Raw genomic sequence first — 23,569 nt, forward strand, 5'->3', positions numbered from 1 at the left:
GGACCTTCTGGAAATTACAAAGCATTATTAAAAGAGATTGAAAATGACACAATGAAATAGAAAGACATTCCATGTTCGTGGATTGGAAGAATCAGCCTAGTTAAAATGTCCATATCATCCAAAGCAATATACAGATTTAATGCAATCCCCATTAATAAAATTCTTAACAACATAAGGAGAAACAAATTCCAAAAATGTGCTATAAAATGAATGTATATTTGGATTATTTATAGCAAAATAATTTATTTTTGTAAAATAAGAAAAAAATATTCATGCTTTATAACATTGTGATTAATAGCACAGTAAATACAATAGTTCGCTTTCTGTGTATGGTAGCTAAGATTAAAAAAATGAGTGGAGGGGAGTCCTTGGTTCACTAGATCCAGGAAGTAATTTTCTAGGTGAGAAGAAACACAAAAAAGAGACACAGGTAGTGATTGCCAGAAAGAAAAATCATTATTCCCCACCCTCTAGTAACATCAGGGAGGACTTTGGCCATATAGATGCCTCCTATGGAGAGAAGGTTTCTTGGAGCTCATGAAGTGAAGAGGGAACAGTGCAGGAATAGAGAGGTAGAGCTGGCATCTACGGGCTAAAGTGGAGTGGAGTCCTGGGAAGTTAGTAGAGAAGATAAACACAGAAATAAACATACCAAGGAAAAGGAATAAAGCTAATTGGTTGTGACATGCATTATTTTTACCGAATAAGTGTGCACAGAATTCGCTATATATTCAAGGAGCCTTCCCACTTAATATGAACACATGCTGTGGTGGTATTTTTTGTTCATTGTGTTTCTAACATAATTTATAATGTGAGTGCTGAGAAATAGTAAGAGTCAGAGGAGATCAGAGTTGGAGGGAGAAATATATAACCTCACCAAAGTCCATCAAATGAATTACCTGGAGAAAATCACTCTACAATTGCACAAATGCTGATGCTGTTGTCTCAGTTTATAAAATGGGTGCTTCCTGCCTGCATAAGAACTTCTTAAAATGAGAGAATTAGAGGAGTATCCATTTTTAGAAAATTTGAGTTATCAAAGATAGAGCCACTTAAATGGTCCCAACTTTTGGAAACCTTTCTCCGTGCTGGCTGTTCCCAACATTTCCATTTCTATGCCGCTACCTTCCTTTACCCCTGGGACGAAGTGCAGTAGGGTGGGCATTTAGGATCAGGGCCTGGGACTGCTCAGGGTGCTCAGAGCTCAGGAGGTCCCCAGGCACATATAAGTACTATTTTATTTGTAGAGTAAAGCCAGATTTGTGACTTGGCCATTGTTTTATGATAAATTAGTCGGGAGTCCAAAGAATTCACTCAAAAATTTTGACGCACAATTTGTAAATGAACTGGAGGTTTATTTTTTTTTTAATATATTTTATTGATGTTTTACAGAGAGGAAGGGAGAGAGATAGAGAGTTAGAAACATCGATGAGAGAGAAACATCGATCAGCTGCCTCCTGTACATCTCCTATTGGGGATGTGCCCGCAACCCAGGTACATGCCCTTGACCGGGATTGAACCTGGGACCTTTCAGTCCGCAGGCCGAAGCTCTATCCACTGAGCCAAACCGGTTTCGGCTGGAGGTTTAATATATATGCATCTCCAAACCTTCTGAACGTCCAGAAATTGGAAGGTACTGTGAAATCAGGTTCATTTAAAATTTCAGTCCTCACCCTTTGTGAGGGATAGGGGTGGGAATGGGTTTCACATATCCAACTTAAGATGGTTCTTTTGTCATTTAAAGATTTTTAAATGTTTTTATATGTTTTGAGTATTTTTACTTAAGGGGGAGAGGCAGTTTTTAAACAGATGAACTTGAGGTTCTCTTTTACATAAGGTTTATAAGAAATTATATCCCAAGGTTTATAAGAACTTGTTATGTATTGGAAAACAAATTTTATCAGTTAAGTTGCTTTAGGCTACAAGGGACAGAGGTAGTGGTTTCAAGCTTAGTTGGTCCAGCAGCTCAGCAGTATCTCCAAGATCTTGCTGTTCCTTCTGTCTTCATCCTGCTGCCCTCAGCCTGGCTTCACCCCAAGTCTGGGTCCCTTGTGACCACGAAGTATCTGCAGTTCCAGGTGCCACATCCATATGTAACCAACCCAGAGGCAGGAAGAGCTTGTTTTCCTGGTGTCTCCTTGGAAGTGAGAAAAACTTTTCCTAGATTTTCCTCTTACCTCTCTGGTCATTCCTGAAAACTTTTTGCCTCCCAAATAGGTGGCCTGGTGGCATCCAGTGTCTGTCAGAGTATAGATCTTCTTTTCGCCTGGTCCTAAATTGAACAGGCTAACTTCACTTCATTCATTCAATGCAAGATGCTTACTGAGTGGTGATTATGTGGCATGACCGTTGTGTGCAGGCACTAGATATTGGAGTAACAAGATTGACAAGCTCCAGTGGAGCTATTTAGGTAATTTCAGGTAATGTTAAGGACTACAAAATATACAACAGGCATACTGAAATGTGAGTAATGGGGACGGTGGTATACTTTGGATGGAGTGGCATCCCTAAGCAGATGGCCTGTGAGTTGAGATCTGAGTAACAGGAAAGAGCTGGCAATACTAAAATGCTAACATCTGAAAACAGAGAGATCAAAGGCCCTAAAATCTTGGAGTGAGTTTTACAAACTCAAGAAACATGAAGAAGACCAGTTGTGGTGGACACGCTGTGGTTTCCAAAGATAAACTAATGTCCTACTCCCTGGAATCTATGAGCATGTTACCTCACATGTCAAAGAGGACTTTGCACGTGTGATTAAATTATGAAGTTTGCAATTGGGAGATGATCCTGGATTATTTGGGCTGGCCCAGTGTAATAGGAAAGGTCCTTATAAGAGGAAAGCAAGAGGGTCAAAGTCACAAACGTAGATGTGAGGATGGAAGCAGAGGTTGGAGTGATGTAATTTGATGGAGCCACAAGCCAAGGAATGCAGGTGGTCTCCAGAAGCTGGAAAGGGGAGGAAACAGATTCTCCCCTGGGAACCGCCAGAAAGAACATAGCCTAGTGACATCTTGATTTGAGGACTTCTGTCCTCTGAACTGTAAGATAATACATTCGGGTGGTTTTAAATCACTAAGGTGTGGTAATTTGTTACAGCAGCAGTAAGAAGTTAATACACAAGTGCCTAGTGAGGAATTTGGATTTATTCAGAGGGCAATGAAAAACTGTTGGAGAATTTTGGACGAGCGAATAAATTGATCAGATTTATTTTAAGCAGTCAATATGGCTGCTACATGGAGAATGGGCTGGAATGGGAATACAAGAGCAGTCAGGGAGATTAGGTGGGAAGCTGTGCGTTCATACAGGTGAATGTGACTGGTGTAGTTAGTGTAAGGCTATAGTGTGGAGACAGAGAAATTTATGTTAGAGGTCAGTCTGACAGGATTTACTGATGGAGTAGACATGGCTGTGGAAGAAGGGGACTAGAATGGGAAGGTGAAAATAAAGGATGGTGTTTGGGGTTTTTCAGCATCAGGTCAGACAGCTGAGAGGCAATAGAGTATAGTGACCAAGAGCCTAGACTCCAGGCCAGACTGCTAGGGTACAAATCCCAGCACTGCTAGCTGGGCACATTACTATCTCTCTCTGGTCTCAGTTTTCTCAACTCTAAGAAGGGAAAATGGGCCACTTTGAGGGTTACGTTAGACATATAAGGTGTTACCTTTCAGTATCATTATTGTGTTGGTGCCACTTATTGAAGTGAGAAAATCTCTAAGAGATATGGATATGGGAAGTTTGAGATGTCTTTGGATAGCAAAGTAGAAATATCAAGGAGGCAGTTTGAGAATGGCTATTTCATATAAAGGAGTGGAGTGGTATTGACCCTTGCCTTTCAGATTAGGGGAAAATATCCAATTATTTCATCTGATTCCCTTTGCTTTGATTGGCAGGAGCACCAGGGGCCTTTCTGAAGGCTCATTCAAAGCACTTGAAGAGAAAGGATTAACACTATTTGCTGAGAGTAAAAGAAGGAATGCAGTGTTTAAAGAGATGTAGGCATTCTTTCTAGCCCTTCCAATTTCTCCCATCCTAATGAAGGTGAAGATAACAATTGGGTCATGAAGGGTAGACCATAGAAAGAATGGCTTAACTGGAGAGGCAGTGGGAGCGGACCATGGTGAGGGGACTTCTTGGGATGATAGGCTTTCTAAAGAGCAGGCATTAAAAAAATGCAGCCCAGATCAATTGTCCACATAGTTAATAAAGTAACCACTAAAAGGAATTGCACTGTCCCTGCCTCTGGATTTGGAAAACTGCGTACAAGAGTCTGAACCCAGAATGAAAGTCATGGTGGGCTGATGAGTCTCAAAGCATTTTTTGAAGTAACATTTTTGTTTGATTTCAAATCAAATGTGTAAAACTTGGAAAATACAGGGCTATATAAAAAAGAACATTGTAGTTATATTATGAGATAGCCTTATAGTTCATTTTTCTAAATAATGTAATTTTAAACATATTTTTACTTAGTGATCTATGATCTTATGATTGTTACTTAGTGATCTATGATCTTGCTCACATCATTACCTGATACATTTATTGATTAGTATTTCAATCTACATATGAACCATAACTTATTTACTAATCCTTTGTTTTTTAGAATTTCCAAATTTTTCACTTTTATAAGTAAATTTTTTAGAAATTCATATGGATAAATCTTTCTATTCACAATTACTTCCTTAGGATTTTTGCTAGAACCAGATGTCATATTTTTATGGTTTTTAATGCATAATGACTTATTGCCCTCCAAAAAGATTATACAAACTTTCAGCAGTATTTGTAAATACCCATCTCTCCTAACCAACACTGGGTATTATAACTTAAAAAGAAAAAAAGTTGCTAGTTTAACTGATAAAAAATTGTATCCTTGCATATGTGGCTTTTGGTATTCTTTCCTTTGTGACTTGCCTGAGCAGAGCCTTTGCCCACTTTACTAATGGCATGTTAATCTTTTCCTGATTCCTTCTTTCCTAACATTTTATTTGGAAAGTAGAGGCCTGCTGCACGAAATTTGTGCATGGGTAGGGTCCCTAGGCCTCCCCGCCTCCCCGCCTCCTCCTTCCCTCAGTGCCTGGCTGCAGCTGCTGGTTGCCCATCATAGCGAGTGATCAAATTCCCACTCTCCCGGTCAAACTCCTGAGGGGACAATTTGCATATTAGTGTTCAGGAATAAAATTTGGGTAATAACACCCCAAAGAAAATCAAAGTGATAACCATAAAATTCACAAGGATATTTTTTTTAAGGGTGAAGGGACTTTGCTGGGACCAGGAATATGAAGCTTCTAGGGTAGCTGATAAAGTTTTATTTTTTTGGCCTGGATGGTAGTTACAAGAATGTTCTCTTAATAATAATTTGTTATATTATGTATTTTTAAATGTAATTTTATATATCTTACAATTTTATCATATTTTACTATAAAAAAGGTTTAAAATAAATGAATGTTATTCATGTGCATGATGTTTTAAAATCATTTTTTTTGAAACTAAGTCATTCTGCAAGTAGAGCAAACCCATTGATAATCTAAGTAACATTTCATTGTTCAGTATAAGCTATTTTAAGGTACATTCGGATAATGACTTGATGAACAGTTTATATAAATTTAAATTGGAATATTAATCATTCTTCATATATTAACTTTTTTAGTATTGTTACAAAACCAATTATATAAGATCAAGACAAATATTTATTTCAGTTTTAGAATTTCCATTTGACTCTTTTCAATAGTTTCTATTTCTCTGCTAAGATTTTTCTTATCTTTTCATTAATTAGAGTCGATTCTGTGAGCAGAATTATAATTGCTCCTTTAACAATCTTTGTGAATTTCAATATTTGGTTCAATTCAGAGTCATTCCCTATTAACTATCTTTTCTATTGAGAATAGGCTATGCTTTTCTGTTTCTCCTATACGAGTAATTTTTATTCTGGACATTGTGAATGTTATGTTATGGAGATTCTAGATTCTGTTATATTTCTCCAAATAATGGCAGGATGCTGTTGCTTTACCAGACAATTACTTTGGCCTCATAGTTCCGTTCTTTTATCCTTATCTAGGCTGGCAGGAATATGCCCTGTGCACATGTAGTTCTGAGCTCAGCCAGACATGTGGGCAGAGTTTCTATGCAGCATTTGGGATCCTTCTCTCTGGCTCTCTCCTATTCAGGGTTTATCCTTCACAGCAGCTGTGGTTTCCCCAAACACTATGCTCTAGTTCTTCAGGCCAGAATGACTGTGAGTTTGCTACCAGTTTTCTATCAGAATTTTAGTTTCCCCCACATGGTGCATGTAGACTGGGCCTGTCCTTAAGTGTAAAATCATTAAGCCAACAAGTAAAAACCATGCTGTCACCTCACTCCAAGTGTTAATATCCCTCCAGAATCTGCCTGCTTGGTTACTTTCCAATACCTTCATATAGGGGTTTTTCATTTTTTTTCAAAAATGGTATCCAAAGTTTAGACTTTTACTTAAATGGAGATCAGTCTGATAGGAGCTTACTTGGCCATAAAAGTAGAAATAATATGAAGATACTAAGAATGTTTTTCTAAATAAAATAATGATAAAGAAAAACCCTATAGTCAGACTAACAGATTGGATTTATTTTGGCAAGGAAAAATCCTTAGACTATATATTTCTAATTTCAAGGAAATCTGCATATATAACCACAAATAGAATATAAAGATAAGAAAAATAATAAATGAAAAACACCTTTACAATAAGGAAAACAGCCCAATCGGAGTGGCTCAATTGGTTGAATGTTGTTCCATGTACCAAAGGATTACTAGTTGAATTCCAAGTCAAGGCACCTACCTGGGTTGTGGGTTTGATCCCCAGTCAGAAAGCAGAGGGAAGGCAACCAATCCGTGTTTCTCTCTCACATCAGTGTTCCTCTCTCCTTTCCTCCTTCCCTTGCTCACACTCTCTCTTTCTCTCCTTTCCTCTCTCTAAGCATGTCCTTGGTTAAGGATTTTTTTTTAAAAAAAAGGGAAAACAGTTATACTTTAAATATTTTGAAATAAAATATTTGAACCACTTTTGTATTATTTTAGGAAAAAGTCTAATGAAGCTGATGACTGTCAAAGAGAACTTAGAAAACTGAAGTTTGAATCCGTTATTTTTGAATCAAGGTATACATTGCAAATATTTTAATTAATATTTTTTAGTAATTGAGTTTGAAACCACATTTAAAATAACATTTTATTTAATATGTACTTTGGCTTTCTTATTGTATTGTTTACATATATATTACCTAATTCAAGTTTATAATATCTTGAATCTGTTTATTGACTTTTGCTTCTATCTAGATGGGAAAATTTTAATGACAGATCTATTTCCTTAGCATCCTTAATTTCTATATGTTAAAGTTATAATCTATAATTTCAAATGAAGATTTCCATACTTTTGATAAACATGAAAAATGTATTATCTAATGCACATTGATGGATTTTTTTCGATTTCTTTTTAGGCATACTAGGTTGCTTAAAGAAAAAGAAGACTCTTTAATAGCTTGTCAGCAACTACATAAAACTTTACAGGAAGAACTGACTGCAAAAGAAAGGCAAGAAGAAGATATAAAAAGGAGAATTAACCTTGCAGAAAATGAACTAGAGACAACCAAAACTCTTCTGAACCAGACAAAGGAAGAGGTCATAACACTGAAAAATGAAAGGTGCAGTGAAGAATAATTTCTTCCAAAAGTAGTTAATGTTTATGTCACTATTCCATATATATTTGAAACATCAAGGTTCTGAAATCCCAGGATTAAAGATGTATTTCACCTGAAAGGTTATTATACCCCATGACCTCACTTTACAGGGGTCAAACTAAAGCTTAAATTGGTTAAATTTCTTGCTTAAAGTCAAACAGTTAGTTAATGAAAGTAGAGTTGGAACCCACATTGGTGTTAGATTTTTATTGAAAAGATTTAAAAAAGAACACGTGTGATACTCTACTGAATTTTACTTGGACCGATCACTGGTGGAGTCTGGCATTTTCCAGTAGAGAAAACTCTTCTTATATCACCTTTTCTTTTATTGCTTTCTACTTTTCTTCTCTTTGTTATTTGTCAACACCTCTTATTGAGGACTTGCCATAAGCACAGTTACCTCTGGTGTTGAGGTAGTATCAAGGATGCTAAGAAACATATTCATCCAACCTTCCTATATATTTTTGCCAATAGACCATAGAGCCTACACCTTTATGGTCAATTAATATTTGGCAAAGGAGACAAGAACATAAAATGGGGTAAAGATAGTTTATTCAATAAACAGTGTTTGGAAAATTGGTCAGATACATGCAAAAAAAAAAAAGAAACTAGATCTTATACCGTCTTACACCATACACAAGAATTAAACTCAAAATGGATTAAAGAATTAAATGTTAGACTCAAAACCATAAAAATACTAGAAGAAAACATAACAGTAAAATCTAGGACATTTCTCATAGCAATATTTTTTTCTGACATATCTCCTTGAGCAAGGGAAACACAAGAAAAAATAAACAAATGGGATTACATCAAACTTAAAAGTAACACTTTTCCTGATTCACCAACCCAGAGGGGAAGTCAGTTTTAAATTTGCACTGGCTCACAGAGCTGTGGCCCTCACCTGTGAAGCAGGTGTGAGTTTGCACATTTTCCACATAAGGAAATAGGTTAAGCAAGGTAAATTTCTTGCTCAGGGTCCTTGTGTCTAACCTTTATAACCCATGTTGCCTCTCCTACAGTTTGCACAATTCCCTCAGCATCTGCCTTAAAAGGTCCGATTTTGTCAGCTTTTGTCCATGTGACCGCTGTTTCTCAACCATGCTGTAACATGGTCTTCAGGGGCCTCCCAGCCCTGCAGAAAGCAGAAAAAACCAGGGTACCTCCTTGGTGTCCCCTCTCCCCCCACCCCTTGCTTTCTTCCCCCACCCTTGCACTCTTTCAGGATTCTCCCACCCACTATAAATAAATATAGCATGGTGAGTTTTGTCTTCTACTCTCAGGTAAAATCAGAAGTGGAGCTTACAAACATTCCACAGCACATTCTAGAGGAAGAGGAGATTTGTGTTCATTGAGGCTTGTCCTATTTTCATGGAGGCTAGAAGCAATAAGAAGCATAGAATATAGAAAGGGAGCTGGAAGCAATGTTTTAAGGTTTGTGAGCTTTTGGTAGTGTGGCTTAGTATTTTTAAAAATGGACTTTAGAGTTAAGCAAACATAGGTGTGTATTTCACCTTGACCAGTCTCAAGTTTAGACAACTTAACCACTTAAAGGTTCATTTTCCTTATCTGTAAAATGGGCATATTAGTAACAGCTGTCTTCTTGTGAAGATTAACATATCTAGTATCATGCCTGGTAGATTGTCGGTGCTCAAAATGTATTAGTTCTCTCCCTATCATCGTTCCTTACATTGCTAACCCCTCAAAGATCATATCTTATTAATTTTTCTACCCTGCACTTGTGATGTAGATATTCAGTAAGTGTCTGTTGAATTCAAGATTATCTGCCTTACTCTTAGAGTTATAGAGATTATTTAGTCCATGGAGTGATTCCATTTGGATGCTATCCTATTAGTAAAGGATTATGAAATGAAGTGTCCTTGGGAATATCATTCCAAAATAACCAACCTCATTGGGGTTTCCCCCCCAAAGACTCACTTCTTTCTCTGATTTCCTCTCCATCAATAGCTCTCAGAGCAAGAGGCTGACTTCTTATATCACAGACTTACTGCTTTTAACGGAGGCAGGAGTTGTGACAAAATCAAAATTATCTCTTTGATTGAAAATGTGAAGACATCTCCTTTAGAACAACTTGTGAAACAGAACTGAAAGCTGTCATTTGGCATTATGGTTTGACATTTGTTTGCAGTTACGTTTTTAACTACAATTAAGGGAATCTCGATGTTTGCGTGTATGCAAGAAATTAGGTTCTCATTTTCTTTTTGGTCTAAGAACTTAAAAGTTAAAGTTTTAAAAATAAATAATCTTAATTGTGAGTAGATCCTAGTTTGCCTATTGTGCCAACTCCTAAAACATTATTTTAAAAAATATATCTGGTGAAATTGCGGGGTAGAATGCTACAGATGGCCAGCCCTTCTCCCAAATATGAAAAGTGAAGGCAGCATTACATACTGCAGACAGTCCTAGGCTGGTACGAGCTGGAGCCAGCTCTGCCTCCTGTGAATAACACCACTTCAGAAAGACACCGACCACTCAGGATCTTCATTTCTCCTAAAAATTGGGAGTTGCATTCATGTATTTCCAAAGACTGGCTAGAAAAAACTACTGTATCCCTAGAGGCTAAAACTGCCTGACACCTGGTAGACACTCAATAAATATTGGATGTGTGGATGGGAATGAATTTAATCCCAATCAAACCACTGATCACAGGATTTAAAACTCCGAAGCCCCCAGTGTTTCGGGCTCAGAGAGTTTCTGACTTGCCAAAAATCAGAGCTGCGAGTTCAATTCTGTATTCTACTGAAAATCTTCTTGATTGGATTCTTAGTCAATCCAAATTTAGGACCCAATTTTGTGTTGTTTCCTATAAACCTAAAGTAGCAATATCTGTAGAATTGGTTCTAAAGAGGAAATTGGATAGCTGCATGACATCCAAAAATAGCTGCACATTTTCAGCTTTTTATAACATGGAAAAGATGGAATATGTCTCTAACAATTGTGTTTCATTTCTTATCTTTCCTCTACACTTCTAGCAGAAAGGCCCACTAGAGTCCAAGCTGATTCTTTATAGGTTCTTTCAGCTCAATATTGTTTTTCTTTATCAGTTTCTTTCTTTTTTAAAATTTATCTTTATTGTTGAAAGTATTACAGATGCCCCCTTTGGATTTATTTCCCCATTGACCCCTCTCCACCCAGCACCCACCCTTGATTAGCTTGGAACAGGCACTGACTAGTGCATATAGAGATGATTATATGCATGAAAAAGGTACTCCTGATCCCAAAAAATAAAAACCACACTTACATAGCACACTATGGAAGAGCTTGCACCTTGTCCAGGGGATGGGGAGGTGGGTAGGGAGAGGTTAACCAGGAAATTTATATGCATGCAAATCAAGGACAGTTAACTGTTTGTAATACCACATAGAATTATTCTTTCTGCCTTGTTCCATGAAAGACTCACACTGAAGAGCTCTTGGAGTTATGAGGAATCAAAGACATCTTTATTTCTGTAGTCAGATCAAGCAAACTTACCATCACAAGTGCAAGCTTATAATTTTTATAACAGTTCACTCAAAACACCTTATATTTTGCACAAGTTCATAAGGAACTTAATAATTCTTTGAAACTTCAGTGAATAGTTATACTTCATTAACATCATTCCAACCTTGGCCTACTGTATTTTAGCTTCCCTAATATACTAGACTTTCCCAGTTTTGTTCTAAAAGGATACACTTAACAGTGGGGTGTTTTGTACTGGGTTCATCAGAGGAAAGTATATGAAATGCACTCTACTTTTTGGTGGTATCAAAATTATAGCTATCTCACCTATCTATAGCTATCAAACCTGTCTCAGTTTGGCTCAGTGGATAGAGTGTTGGCCCACGGACTGAAGGGAAGGGTTGCAGGTTTGATTTCGGTCAAGGAAACATACCTCTGTTGCAGGCTTAATCCCCGACCCCTGTCGGTGTGTGTGCAGGAGGCAATCAATCGATGTCTTCTCTCACATTAATGTTTCTCTCTCTGTCTCTCCCCTTCCTTCCACTCTCTCTGAAAATCAGTGGAAAAAATATCCTCAGGTGAGGATTAACCAAAAAAATTATAACTATCTCCAGGGAGACTGATCTTCAGCATCTTAAATATTCAGTACCATCCATTTTAATAGTAAATATAACTTATAAAGTACTCGCAGGCACCCATCTGAAAATGCTTCTTGGAATTTTCTAATCAGTAAGACCTCTTTTCAAATAGGAAACCTGGCTTAGGAAATAAAAGTGAATGAAATGGCCAGAACTCTGCTGTCAGGCCACTTCTAACAAGCATACGGCCAGCCACATCCATTCTGTGATACTGACATTCTGTGAAACCAGGTGAAGTGCTGCTTTATTTCCATTGACTGCTGCTCCTTTTTTGACCAAGTTTACTATTATAGATACTAATCTTATACCTGAAGTTTCATAATATCACTTGAAGACAGACCATTGTATTAGTTTCCTATTGCTGCTATAACAAATTAACACAGACTTAGTGGCTTAAAACAACAACAATTTGTTATAGTTCTAGAGGTTGAAAAACCAAATTAGTGTTCAGGGTCTAAAATCCAGATGTCAGGAAAGCTGGTTCTTTCTGGAGGATCCAGGGTAGAACCCATTCCTTGCCTTTTCTAGGTTAGAGGCTGCTGGCATTCCTTGGGTCCTGGACCCATGAATCCAGTCTCTGCTTCTGTCTTCACATCATCACCTTCCCCCACATTAACGTTCTCCTCTCATATAAAGAACCTTGGTGATTACACTTAGGACTCATCCAGATAATCCAGGATAGTCTCCACACCCCAAGATCCTTAATCACATCTGCAAAGTCCCTTTTGCCATATAAGGCAAATAGTCTATGGAGAGGATGAAAGTTGAGAAAGCTGTTTCCCAACAGGGAGAATCTCTAATGTCCTCTTCTAATGTGGTCAACATAGACCAGTACATAGCAGAGAGGAAAGCCAGGAGCCGTGGAGAAAACTGGACTGAGAAATCACTTCCACATGAAAGAACCATAGACTAAGCAAAGAATGTTTCCCACCTCCAGGGCGGGAATCCTCATAGTGGCTTCCAGTAGGATCTCGGAGTTGCGATGGACTCCACTTAGTGCCAGGTGGCTTACTGTGCACTTCCCAGTGAGAGGACTATGCTATCCACATTTGTTTGACATCACACATGGCTGTTGACATGTTCTTGACACTGAAATATAAGAGAAGTGATGTGTATCATTCTAAGCAGAAGCTTTAACAGGTCTTAAGGTTTGGTAACATTTCTTTTCTATAAACCATAAAATCAGCATTTCCAGGTAAGAGCTGCTCCTTGGCCTGCATCCTGGGACAAAAAGTAGAGCAGAGCGCAGATGACACCTAACAAGCAAAAAGTAAACGAGTACTGTAAGCCTCTGAGATTACTAACAAGTTACGTTTTGGATGTCTCCTAAATACAAAATTAGAGCAGTCAGGTGAAAAGTTGGATACATGAGTCAGATGCATCGAAACAGATATGAGTTAGAGATAAAATTTGGGAGCTGTCAGCATCTCCATTGCATTTTAATTATAAGAGTAGATAAGATCACCTAGAGAAAGAAAGTAAAAAGGGCCAGGACAAAGTGCTGAGAACACAAGTATTAATTGACACGTAGAGGAAGATGAGTCTGCAGAGGAGACAGGAATGGCCGTGTCCTCCTCCTTTGTTCCTTTTGTGTCACTTGCCGTTCTCCAGCCTACAGACTGCTGAGCAAGCATCAGAACCTGGTGGTCTGCTTCACACTTTCAAAGATAAAGCTTCCTTTAGCATTGATGGATTTTGAGCACCCTTTGGACAGGGACCCTGCCTTCCTAAGTCACCTCTGTCCCTCCAAGGCCTGATGACACCGCCTTGCTCCTAGTGTGCAGAGTGGTCAGTAAACCCCACCGTACGACTAACCTGCCCATTCTCTTACCTTGGTCTCTCCCTTTAATTCTCTTTCCTCCACATACACATTCTACTCCATATTCAGGTTTTATCATTCGTTTTTATAAAGATTGAGTAGATACATAGAAGGTTTATATAGGTGTAAAGTATGAAGAAGTACAGCACAATGAACATTTATGTATCAATCACTCAGTTTAGGAAAAAGGACTTTGCCATTAACTTTGAAGTCCCTCGTGCTTCTCCCCAATTCCACTGCATTGCATTCTCCCACAGAGGAAACCACCAACCTGCATTTTGTGGTTCTCAGCGAACTAGGAATAAAAAAGCATCTACAGTTAACACCTGTGTGCTTGTCAGTTCCTTTGCTCACTATTTCTTTTGGCATGTCTGACCTTGCTTCTGAATATATTCCTTTCTGCAAAGCATATTATTTCATGCTCCTTTAGTAAAGGTCCTTTAGTTAGTGCTAAACACTCAAGTTTTATTTATCTGAGCATATTTTATTTCAGTCTCATTCTTAAAGATAGTTTTGCTGGGTACCCAACTTTAGGTTGCTGGTTATTTTCTCATAGGATTTTGAACATATTACTTTACTGTTCTTGGTTTCTTTTGTTTCTGTTGGAAAATAAGCTTTTATTTTATTTGGGTTCCTTGGAAGATAATGTAGTTTTGTTTTTTTTCTCTTTGGCTTTTAAGATCTCTTTAACTTTGATGTTCTTAATTTTCCACTACCAGGTGCTCAGATGTAAGATTTATTTTTATTTATCTTACTAGAATCCATTGAGCTTCTAGATTTGTGGGTTGTTGTTTTTCATCAATATGGAGCATTTTCCTCAGATATTTCTTCCTTTCCCTTTCTCCTTTGCTTCTGAAATAATGAATATATATATATATATATATATATATATATATATATATATGATATTTTCAATTTGTCTTCCATATAGCCACTTCTCTTATATTTTTGACTCCCTGTACCACACTCTATATACTTTCTTTGAATATCCCTTTCAGCTTATCACTTCATTTTTCAGCTATGAATAATCTGCTACATGGCCATTCACAGAGTATTCAATTTCAGCTACCATATTTTTCATTTCTACAAGTTCAATTTGGTTCTTTTTCAAACTTAGTCATTTAAATCACTCTTATTTCTTTATTTTACTATATTGAACATCCTTATTTTATATTCTGTATATGAAAATTTAATACTTTAGAATTCATGAGTTTGATTATGCTACCTTTGTGTTTATTCATTCTTCCTGTTAGTGGCTTTTAAAAAATATTTTGTGATTTTTTTTAACACTATGATCTCATAGGTCTTATATCTTTATCAGTAGGAATTCTTTGAGCCCCAGTTTTAAGATAGATTTTTCCCAAAATATTGGTGTTTTTCCTACCAGGCATCTGGAGGCAAGGTTAACTAGCACCACTTTAAGTTTTCTTTTCAACATGAAGTGTTTGGGACCACTCAGGTAATACGAATTCAGGATACAAATTTGCATTAGGGCTGGTTTGTGTCTACAAATTCTTATGAGATATTTGTATTTCCCCCTCTACTTAGCACCCAAATTCAAAGCCAGTAGTTTCCTTTTTGTACCTTGAGAGGAGATATTATTTTTATTTTACACATACTGAGCATGAATTTCACACATATACTGTAAGTAGCTCTTTGAGATGCAACTTCATGCAGGTGAGTGTCCTCTTAGACTCTTCCTTTGTCTCCTGTTCCTGTGCCCTTCATGGCTGTAAATTTTAAAGCTCAAGTTCATCATATTTGGAAAGTACTTTCAAGATGAGAGTTAGCTTCAGTGCTCTACTTATTGCTGGGGTTCTTCCAATTCGTTTCATTATTTTTTAACCTTTCGTTTGGAATAATTTTATATTTATATAAAAGTCACAAAGACAGTACAGAGTTGATGTTTTCCATTTAGCCTATCTTTCTTAACCATGGCATAACCACTTTTCTGCAAAAAACTAAGAAATTAGCATTGGTATAATGTAATTAACTGAAAGACTTTATTCAGATTTCAGTAGTTTTCCACTGATACTGTGTCCATTCTTTCACTTGAGTTTTGTCCTCTTTATCTTTCTCACTTTTTGTCCAGTTAATTGATGAATTTTTATATTTTCTATAATAAAAAATAATTTTATTTATTTTTAGTAGAAGAGTGTAAAGACACCTTGTCCAACACATTTTCTGGAAAGAGAAGCCTGGAAAGTTTTGCTTTCTCAGTTTCCCTCAAGTGATATTTATACTTCTGGTTACCAAGTTAAATATGTTTTCTTATGTTTGTGTTCTTAAAATTTTCTAGACTAGAAATGTAGGCACTATTTTCATTATAGTAAAAAAAAAAATTTTAATACTGTGAGTGAGACTAGAATAGAGCTTAAGAGATAGATTGAGGGTATGTTATGATACTCTAGGCAGAAGATAAAGTCAAGAAGCTTAATGAAGTTGGTAGTGGGAAAAGAAGGGAAGAAACAGTTTGACAAGGAGGAAGTGGAATATATAGAACTTGTTATTGAATGGATGTGGTAGAACAAGGAGAAGGTAGAGTCGGAGATGACTCAGGGATTTCAAACAAAGATTTTGATTGTTAAAGAAAGGTTTTCAGAAGTCAAAAGGAAAGGCAAGATTGCAGGAGATGATGGTGAATTTTCGTTTTAATGTGTGAAATCTTTGGTGTTGATGCATCACTGGGATACAGATGTCCAGCAGCAGTTATAAATGAAAGTCATGAGTTTGAGAAAAGGGATCAGAGTGAACGGAAGAGGTTGGTGATGGAAAACAAAGGGCTTAGGAAGAGGAATAAGGAACGGAGAATAGTCTCCTACATAGAAAGTAAGAAGAGTCATGATTATACAAACAGGAAGGAACCCTAAGCAACAAGCATCCAGGGGTCCTCAAACTTTTTAAACAGTCACTGTCCCTCAGACTGTTGGAGGGCCGGACTATAGTTTAAAAGAAAACTATGAACAAATTCCTGTGCACACTGCACATATCTTATTTTGAAATAAAAAAAACAAAACGGGAACAAATACAATATTTGTATTTGCATGTGGCCCTCGGGCCGTAGTTTGAGGACCCCTGAAGCATGCTTTTGCCCTACCTGTGATAGTCAAATGCTAATTTGGGTGCCTCTGGGAAAGGTTCACACAAATCCCCCACATTACCTCCACCCAGAGGATCACAAACTAAGCTTTGGGATCCATTTATGTGGATTAAAATGTTAAATGTTCTTTGTGTTTTCAATTTTCTAATGTTTTGTACTATTCCATATCACACCTCAGAATTTACCCTCCACTTGATTTGGTGTGTTCCAATCAGCATTTGAAATAAGTAAAAGAAAAATAAATCTAACAGAGACCACAAACGTGCTGATTTTATGGCACATCCCAACATATTTTCCTTTAAAAAACAAAGCAAAGCAAAATATTGTCTAGTGTTAGAATTTAGTCATAAACTTTAGAACCACAATGTATAGCATTTTACTATAGTTGTGAATCCATATATGTTTTTACTATTTCATGCAAAAATAGCATTACTTATTACAAAAAATTAAGCCTGAGAAAATACCTTACTATGCAGTGTTTGTGAATTATTGTTAACAGTTAAAATCATATCTAGTAGAATCTATCTCTCTATCTATCTATCTATCTATCTATCTATCTATCTATCTATCTACCTACCTACCTATCTATCTATCTATCTATCTTGCTAAAGAGAATAAACAGACTAAATTGTGAAATTATATTCTCTGAACCAAGATGTGCAACTTAGAGTATTAGGGATGAGACTTGACTCATTTGTCAGGTTTATGGTTTTCAGGGAACTGATGCTGATTTCACATCAGAAGAGCATTGAGCAGCTGCAGGAAGCCCTTCGACAGAAGCGGCTGGATGATGCCAACTGGAGGGAGAAGGTAATGATAATGTAGCTTTCATCAGCATGTGTCTTATTTGCTTCTTTAAAGTTCTGTTTGTTTGCCAGAAGATTATTACAAATAGATTTCTTTGCTTCTATGCACACATTTGTTTTCTTCTGGAATTTCCTAGACCAATGCACAATGCACAGTGCACTGAAGCCTTCCCAGCTCTTTTTCTTCCCCAGCTGGTACCTATTGCTAGCATTAACTGCTGCCTTGGTTTTCTGGTTATGATTTAAATTGATTCATATGGGCAACAATTGAATTTGAGAATATGAACTAAAGTTGCTCTAAGTGTCTCATTCTTATTTTGTTTCATTTTGTAGCATGGTCTTTTTCTTTTCTTCTCTAAAGTTCATATTTCTTTAATTAGTTCTAATTTTTATTAGTCTCAGTGTCCTCAGTTGGTGAATCTATTCTTATTCACATTCCCCCATCTTTACTGATCCATGTTTAAAAAAAACAAAAAGATGATCAACCTAACTAACAATAAAAAAAAACCATATTAAAACGATGAGAGATTATTTTTCACACATCCACTTGATAGAGTGGTTTTTGCACTGCACTGAAGGACTAGTGAGATCATGTTTCATATTCTTTATGGGACTGAAAATTACAGCAACGTTTCCGACAGCAGTTTGGCAGTATGTATGAAGACATATTGTAAATCCCATATTTGACTCAAAAATTTCATTCATGAAAGTATTATAGAGACTTACAGATCCTTCTCTCCCCTTAGCTCCTTAGCTCCTCTGAGACCAGTGATGGCGAACCTTTTGAGCTCGGCGTGTCAGCATTTTGAAAACCCTAATTTAACTCTGGTGCCGTGTCACATATAGAAATTTTTTGATATTTGCAACCATAGTAAAACAAAGACTTCTATTTTTGATATTTATTTTATATATTTAAATGCCATTTAACAAAGAAAAGTCAACCAAAAAATATGAGTTCGCGTGTCACCTCTGACACGCATGTCATAGGTTCTCCATCACTGTCTTAGACTGATAGAGTGAACTTTCCTGCCTTTGCTTGTGTATAAGTTTCTCATCTCCTCAGCCACACCCCAGGAAGGACTTTCAGATACAGTCTCCTGTGAACTCTTTGCTTTCATGATCCACTCTAGTATTACTGAACACTGTGTTCTGTCCCTGAGGTGCTAATGCAGCCAGTAGACCAAGTTAGTGTTGGCATCTGACCATATAAGAGTATTATGTTCTTGCTTTATGCTGTTAATTTGATGATGAAAATAAACCTGTATAGGATTCTGTAAGTTCTTACTAAGACCATGATATCTTTCTAATAAGTTAATTACATCATAGGTGTATTTTGGCAGGTATAATTTTCTATAACATTTCATTTTGTTGAGAGGGCATGACTTCTTATTAATAAATCTCATAATTCAGCTTAGCAGTAAATCAAGATCCAGATCAGTAAAGCCAAGATATGATAATTATGTCCTGGTTGTGTTAGCTATTGAGGCTATGAATAAAAAGTTCCCTGAAAGTCCTCTCATGAGAAAGAAGAATCACTAATATGACATTGTCATCTCTTTCTTGGGTCACTGTGCCTTTGTGTAGGAATGTAGTGTTCCCTTTATAAATCTATAATACACATATTAGAATAAACTTCGTAACTTAAGTGCTTTTATCATTAAAAAATGTAGACAGCCATTTGTGCCTGTGCTTAATTACTTTAGAGTACGTAAAAAGCACATAACAAAATCAACTGTTGCTATGCAACAAGGATGGCACATTTGAAAATAACTATATGTTTACTAATTGCCATGGATTTTTGTTTACTTGAAGTGTTGTTTCGATGTGAAGAATGAAAATTAATGTGCATGCTGAACATTTAAAATTGGTTCCAAGTGCACAATGGTGTTACTATTCAGTGAAAATTCTGCAATTAATAAATCTCCTATAGCTGGAATGCTAATTTGACTTAGTTTTAAATAGTACATAGATCTTTTAAAAACAAATAGTTCAACATTGTTCTCGAGCTTCTAGAAAATGTTACTTAGTTGGGTTTTTTTAAATATTGTCAAGGTATCTGGTGGGCTGTTAACTCTTACAGTCATACCTTGCGATCTTTCCAAATGTTTTGCATTTCATTTGTTCATGTGTTCTTTCATGTGTTCTTGACTTATCTATCCCAGTGTGGCTGGAGCACAGTGATCACGTGCGGAAAGTTAGGTTGGAGAAGTCCAGGGCTGCCAGAGACGGAGTTTGGGTTGTGCCCTGCACAATCACACAGGCCACGGGAGAGAAGGGGGCTGCAATCCAGCCTGTGCTCTGCTCACCGAGTACTGTGCCTGGCATGAGGCTGAATTCATCTAAGGAAGGGGTGCTTTGTTGATTCACATGATGGTGTCATATAGGCTGGTAGTGGCCCTATAGAAAATCACGTAGAGGCCTTTTGATTTTATACTAATGCACTGAGAAATCACTGAGAGGGAATAAGAGAGTCCAGTTTTTATTTTGTAAAGGCAAAATGAACAGGATTTAATGCTGGACTGGGTGTGGAGAGTAAGGGAGAGAGGGGAATGATTTGAATAACTAGATGGATGGTCGTTCTGAGTCCTGAGATGGGGAGGGCTGGGGGCAGAACAGGTGGAGACAGGTTTTTGTATCAAGATTTCTGGTTCAGACACTTTATTTGAGACACCTGTGAAGTTCCTAAATGGCTACCAGGAGGCAGGTGGATGTAAGTACCTGGAATTCACAAGAACATATGTTCTTTTTTTCTGAGTGCCCCTAAGGCAGTGGTTCTCAACCTTGGCTGCACATTAGAATCACCTGGGAATTTTTTTAAATCCTGATTTCTGGGCCTCATCTTCCAAAATTCTGTTTCTTTGTTATGGGGTGAGGCCACAGCATTTGTAACAAAGAAACAGAATTTCTGGAGGATGAGGCCCAGAAATCAGGATTTTAAAAAGATTCCCAAGTGATTCTAATGTGCAGCCAAGGTTGAGAACCACTGCCCTAAGGTGTTCCTTGTCTTTAGTAGTCCAAAAGCAACACATTTGAACAACCCTATATGTTTCTAAATGATCACCAGCATCCTTTTCCCTAAACAGTCCAGAAATTGATTTTGAGAGAGCCAAAAGAATTTATTGCAGTGAATGTAAATATAATTGCTTTGCCTTGGGGCAAATGCTCAGACCTGTACTCAGTGCAATAAACCCAATGACCCCACACTGGAGCTAGGCTTCTGTCTGCATTTTATTTCATTTAAAGGGCTTCCCACAAACCTTCTTAGCAATCTCTCTGTTTCCTGGTAATCTGGTTTCAGTGTTCCCTTGAGAAATGCAGATTGACAGCTCTCCTCTTCTTACGGTGACCTCAACCACAGAGTCTCACTAAATCAGGTTTGACAGTTTTTCTCCCAAGTTGTCTGGCATTAACTCCCCCTGAGAATTTAGAATCATGGCACAGTGTAAATCCAGAGCCAGCCTGTCACTGGGATCCCTTCTCTAATCTCACTAGATGAACTCTCAGGCCTGAAGGAATCCAGGACTCTCTCTTGCTCCAGTAGCAGAGCCAAAAACAGTGGTTAAAAACCACAGGGAGAGAGATGTTGGCTCAGCTAAAGGAAGCAGTGCCGAATGCTTAGTGCCGTCTGAAAATGGAAACGCCTGCTGGGAAAGGCGTGAGTTACAGTTTCTGTGGTCGAGAGGCACAGAGCAGACAATCATTTGGTGTGGATTCCATGGTAGAGACTGAGGGATCAGGGCATAGACGTAATCTCCATGGACTATTATAACCCTGCTCATGCTACAGCTTCACTTAGATGTTTCATCCCATTTCATCCTCATAAGGACTCCCAAGGGAACTTTAGTCATAACCCCACCAGGAAAAATTATAGTCACAATTAACAGCATTCAACTGGAAAGTGTCAGAACCAGGATTTAAACTCAGCTCTATCTAAATCCAAAATCCTTGTTTATTCTTTCCACTAGTCATAAAAGCTTGAGAAATTGAGCTAAGGGATTTCTATGGTTCCTTCCAGCACTGTGATTCTATCTGAGTCAAAATATGGATACAGGCATTACAGACCCATGTTTTCCTTAAACAACCTTCTGGCCACAATCACATTAAAATGATCATCTATGGTCTCCATCAAGAAAAGACCATTAAAAACTCAACATTTGTACTTTATATCCCCTCTGACTTTCAACAGAAGTTAGTCTAAGGGCCTCAAAATCTTTTAAAAATAGGATTGCTGGCAAGGACTGTGTTCACAGTATAAATGTACGGAAGATAAAGCTATTAGTATTTCTCAAAACTGTAATCATATATTGTTCTAACTTTTCTACTTATTTTCAGGTCTTAGAAGATCTTGAAATATTTGGCCCAAGGTCAATTTTTCAGGCCTAAGTTCTGAGTCAACTTTTTAAAAAATACTAGAATTTAAAAATTAGGTTAATCTTTTGAATTAGAATTAGAATTTTAAAAAATATCAGAGTCTGGCCCAGCCATGGTGGCTCAGAGAATAGAGAATCAACCTGCAGACCCAAGGGTCCCGGATTCAATTCCCGTCAAGTGCACATGCTTGGTTGCAGGCTCCTCCCCGGCCCAGGCCCTGGTCAGGGCTCATGCAGGAGGCATCCAATTGATGTGTTTCTCTCACATCGAGATTTCTCTCTGTCTTTCCCTCTTTCTTCCACTGCTTCTAAAAAGCAATAGAAAAATATCCTCAGGTGAGGATTTTAAAAAAATTGGAGCCTGAAAATAAGATTAATTTACTTATTTTATGGTAAAATGACTTTATATGAGTGTTAAATGCTATTTTTTAGATTGAAGCTAAACTCGCCAAGGAAAGAGCCCAACATTTAGTTGAATTTGAGGAGCAAGCTCTTCTCTTTAAGGAAGAAGCTAAACTGGAACTTGATATTGAAAAGGAAAAACACCAAGAAATAATCCAAAAGTATAAGAAAGAACAAGAGGAGCTACAAATGAAGGTCTGTCATTCTGATGCTCACCATTACTTAATGGGTTTAACACTCTGGATGTTGGTTATTTCCTCCTGAGAGCACTACAGTATTTATAACTCCAGCAGTTTTCCTCATAGTCACTGTGCCTTGTTTTAGCCACATAGATAGAATGGTTTGGATATTCTCCAGATGAATAGCTGATATGAATTATACAAGCATGCAATCCAGCTATGTAGGGAATTTTTTATAAAAATAAACTTATTTTTTAAAACAGCATAAATTATGTAACTAATAATTAGCATCATTAGCTATTCCAACTCATCAAATATCAAACATCAAAAGATAATGAGGTGTTTGGCATAATTAAACATTTTCTAACAACTAAAGCCTATCTTCTTTAATTGTAAATATTTTCAATTCCAACTATTTTTGAAGGGAAATATTTTTAAAATGTAACCACCTCCATAATTTCTGAAAGAATATATCCTAAATATACTTTAAAGTTTTGTTAAGGTTTCCCTGTTTTTGTAAGGCCTGAGTGTAGTAGTATGCATGTGTGTGTGTTTGTGTGTGTGTATTAACCAAGATGCAGTGGGAAAAGCAATATTTTGAATAAAATCATTAACAGTCTGTGTAAAGTAAGCATCCAATGGGATTGAATGGCCTCTGCTTTGGTGTACAGGGGATATGGTACAACCTTCTCAAAGGCAGGCCCGGCTACAAGATTGTATGATAAATGCAGTATCACAGGGCTCCATACTCAGGAAGGCCTCATGCTTTGGGTGTAATGCTCTGCAGATGCTGTTTTGAAATTCTTAATAATGTTTCCCTTTATTGTTGAAAGCGTTACAGATATCCCTTTTCCCCCAATTGACCCCCTCCACCTGGCTCCCACCCCTCCCTAGGCCTTCACGGCACTATTGTCTATTGATGGGTTATGCATATCCTATAAATAATAAAAGGCTAATATGCAAACCAACCAAACGGTGAACCACTGGGACTGGTCGCTATGACGCACAGACGCTCAACTCAGGAACTGCCCCCTGGTGGTCAGTGAGCTCCCACAGTGGTAGCACAGTTCAGCCAGAAGCTGGGCTCATGGCTGGTGAGCAC

At 37.4% G+C, this 23,569-nt stretch overlaps 1 protein-coding gene across 1 annotated transcript in view; it reads left to right on the plus strand.

The window, feature by feature from the left end:
- Positions 1 to 23,569, plus strand: part of LEKR1 (leucine, glutamate and lysine rich 1) — a 116,104-nt gene that overhangs the window by 75,545 nt on the left and 16,990 nt on the right. Inside the window, exons 8-11 of the mRNA XM_081086396.1 lie at positions 7,042 to 7,119; positions 7,458 to 7,661; positions 17,427 to 17,520; positions 22,319 to 22,483. Of these exons, the coding sequence (XP_080942522.1) occupies positions 7,042 to 7,119; positions 7,458 to 7,661; positions 17,427 to 17,520; positions 22,319 to 22,483 (541 nt within the window). The remainder of the gene's footprint in view (positions 1 to 7,041; positions 7,120 to 7,457; positions 7,662 to 17,426; positions 17,521 to 22,318; positions 22,484 to 23,569) is intronic.

Source organism: Myotis nattereri, assembly GCF_964212035.1.
Source record: "Myotis nattereri genome assembly, chromosome: 3".
Lineage (NCBI taxonomy): Eukaryota > Metazoa > Chordata > Mammalia > Chiroptera > Vespertilionidae > Myotis > Myotis nattereri.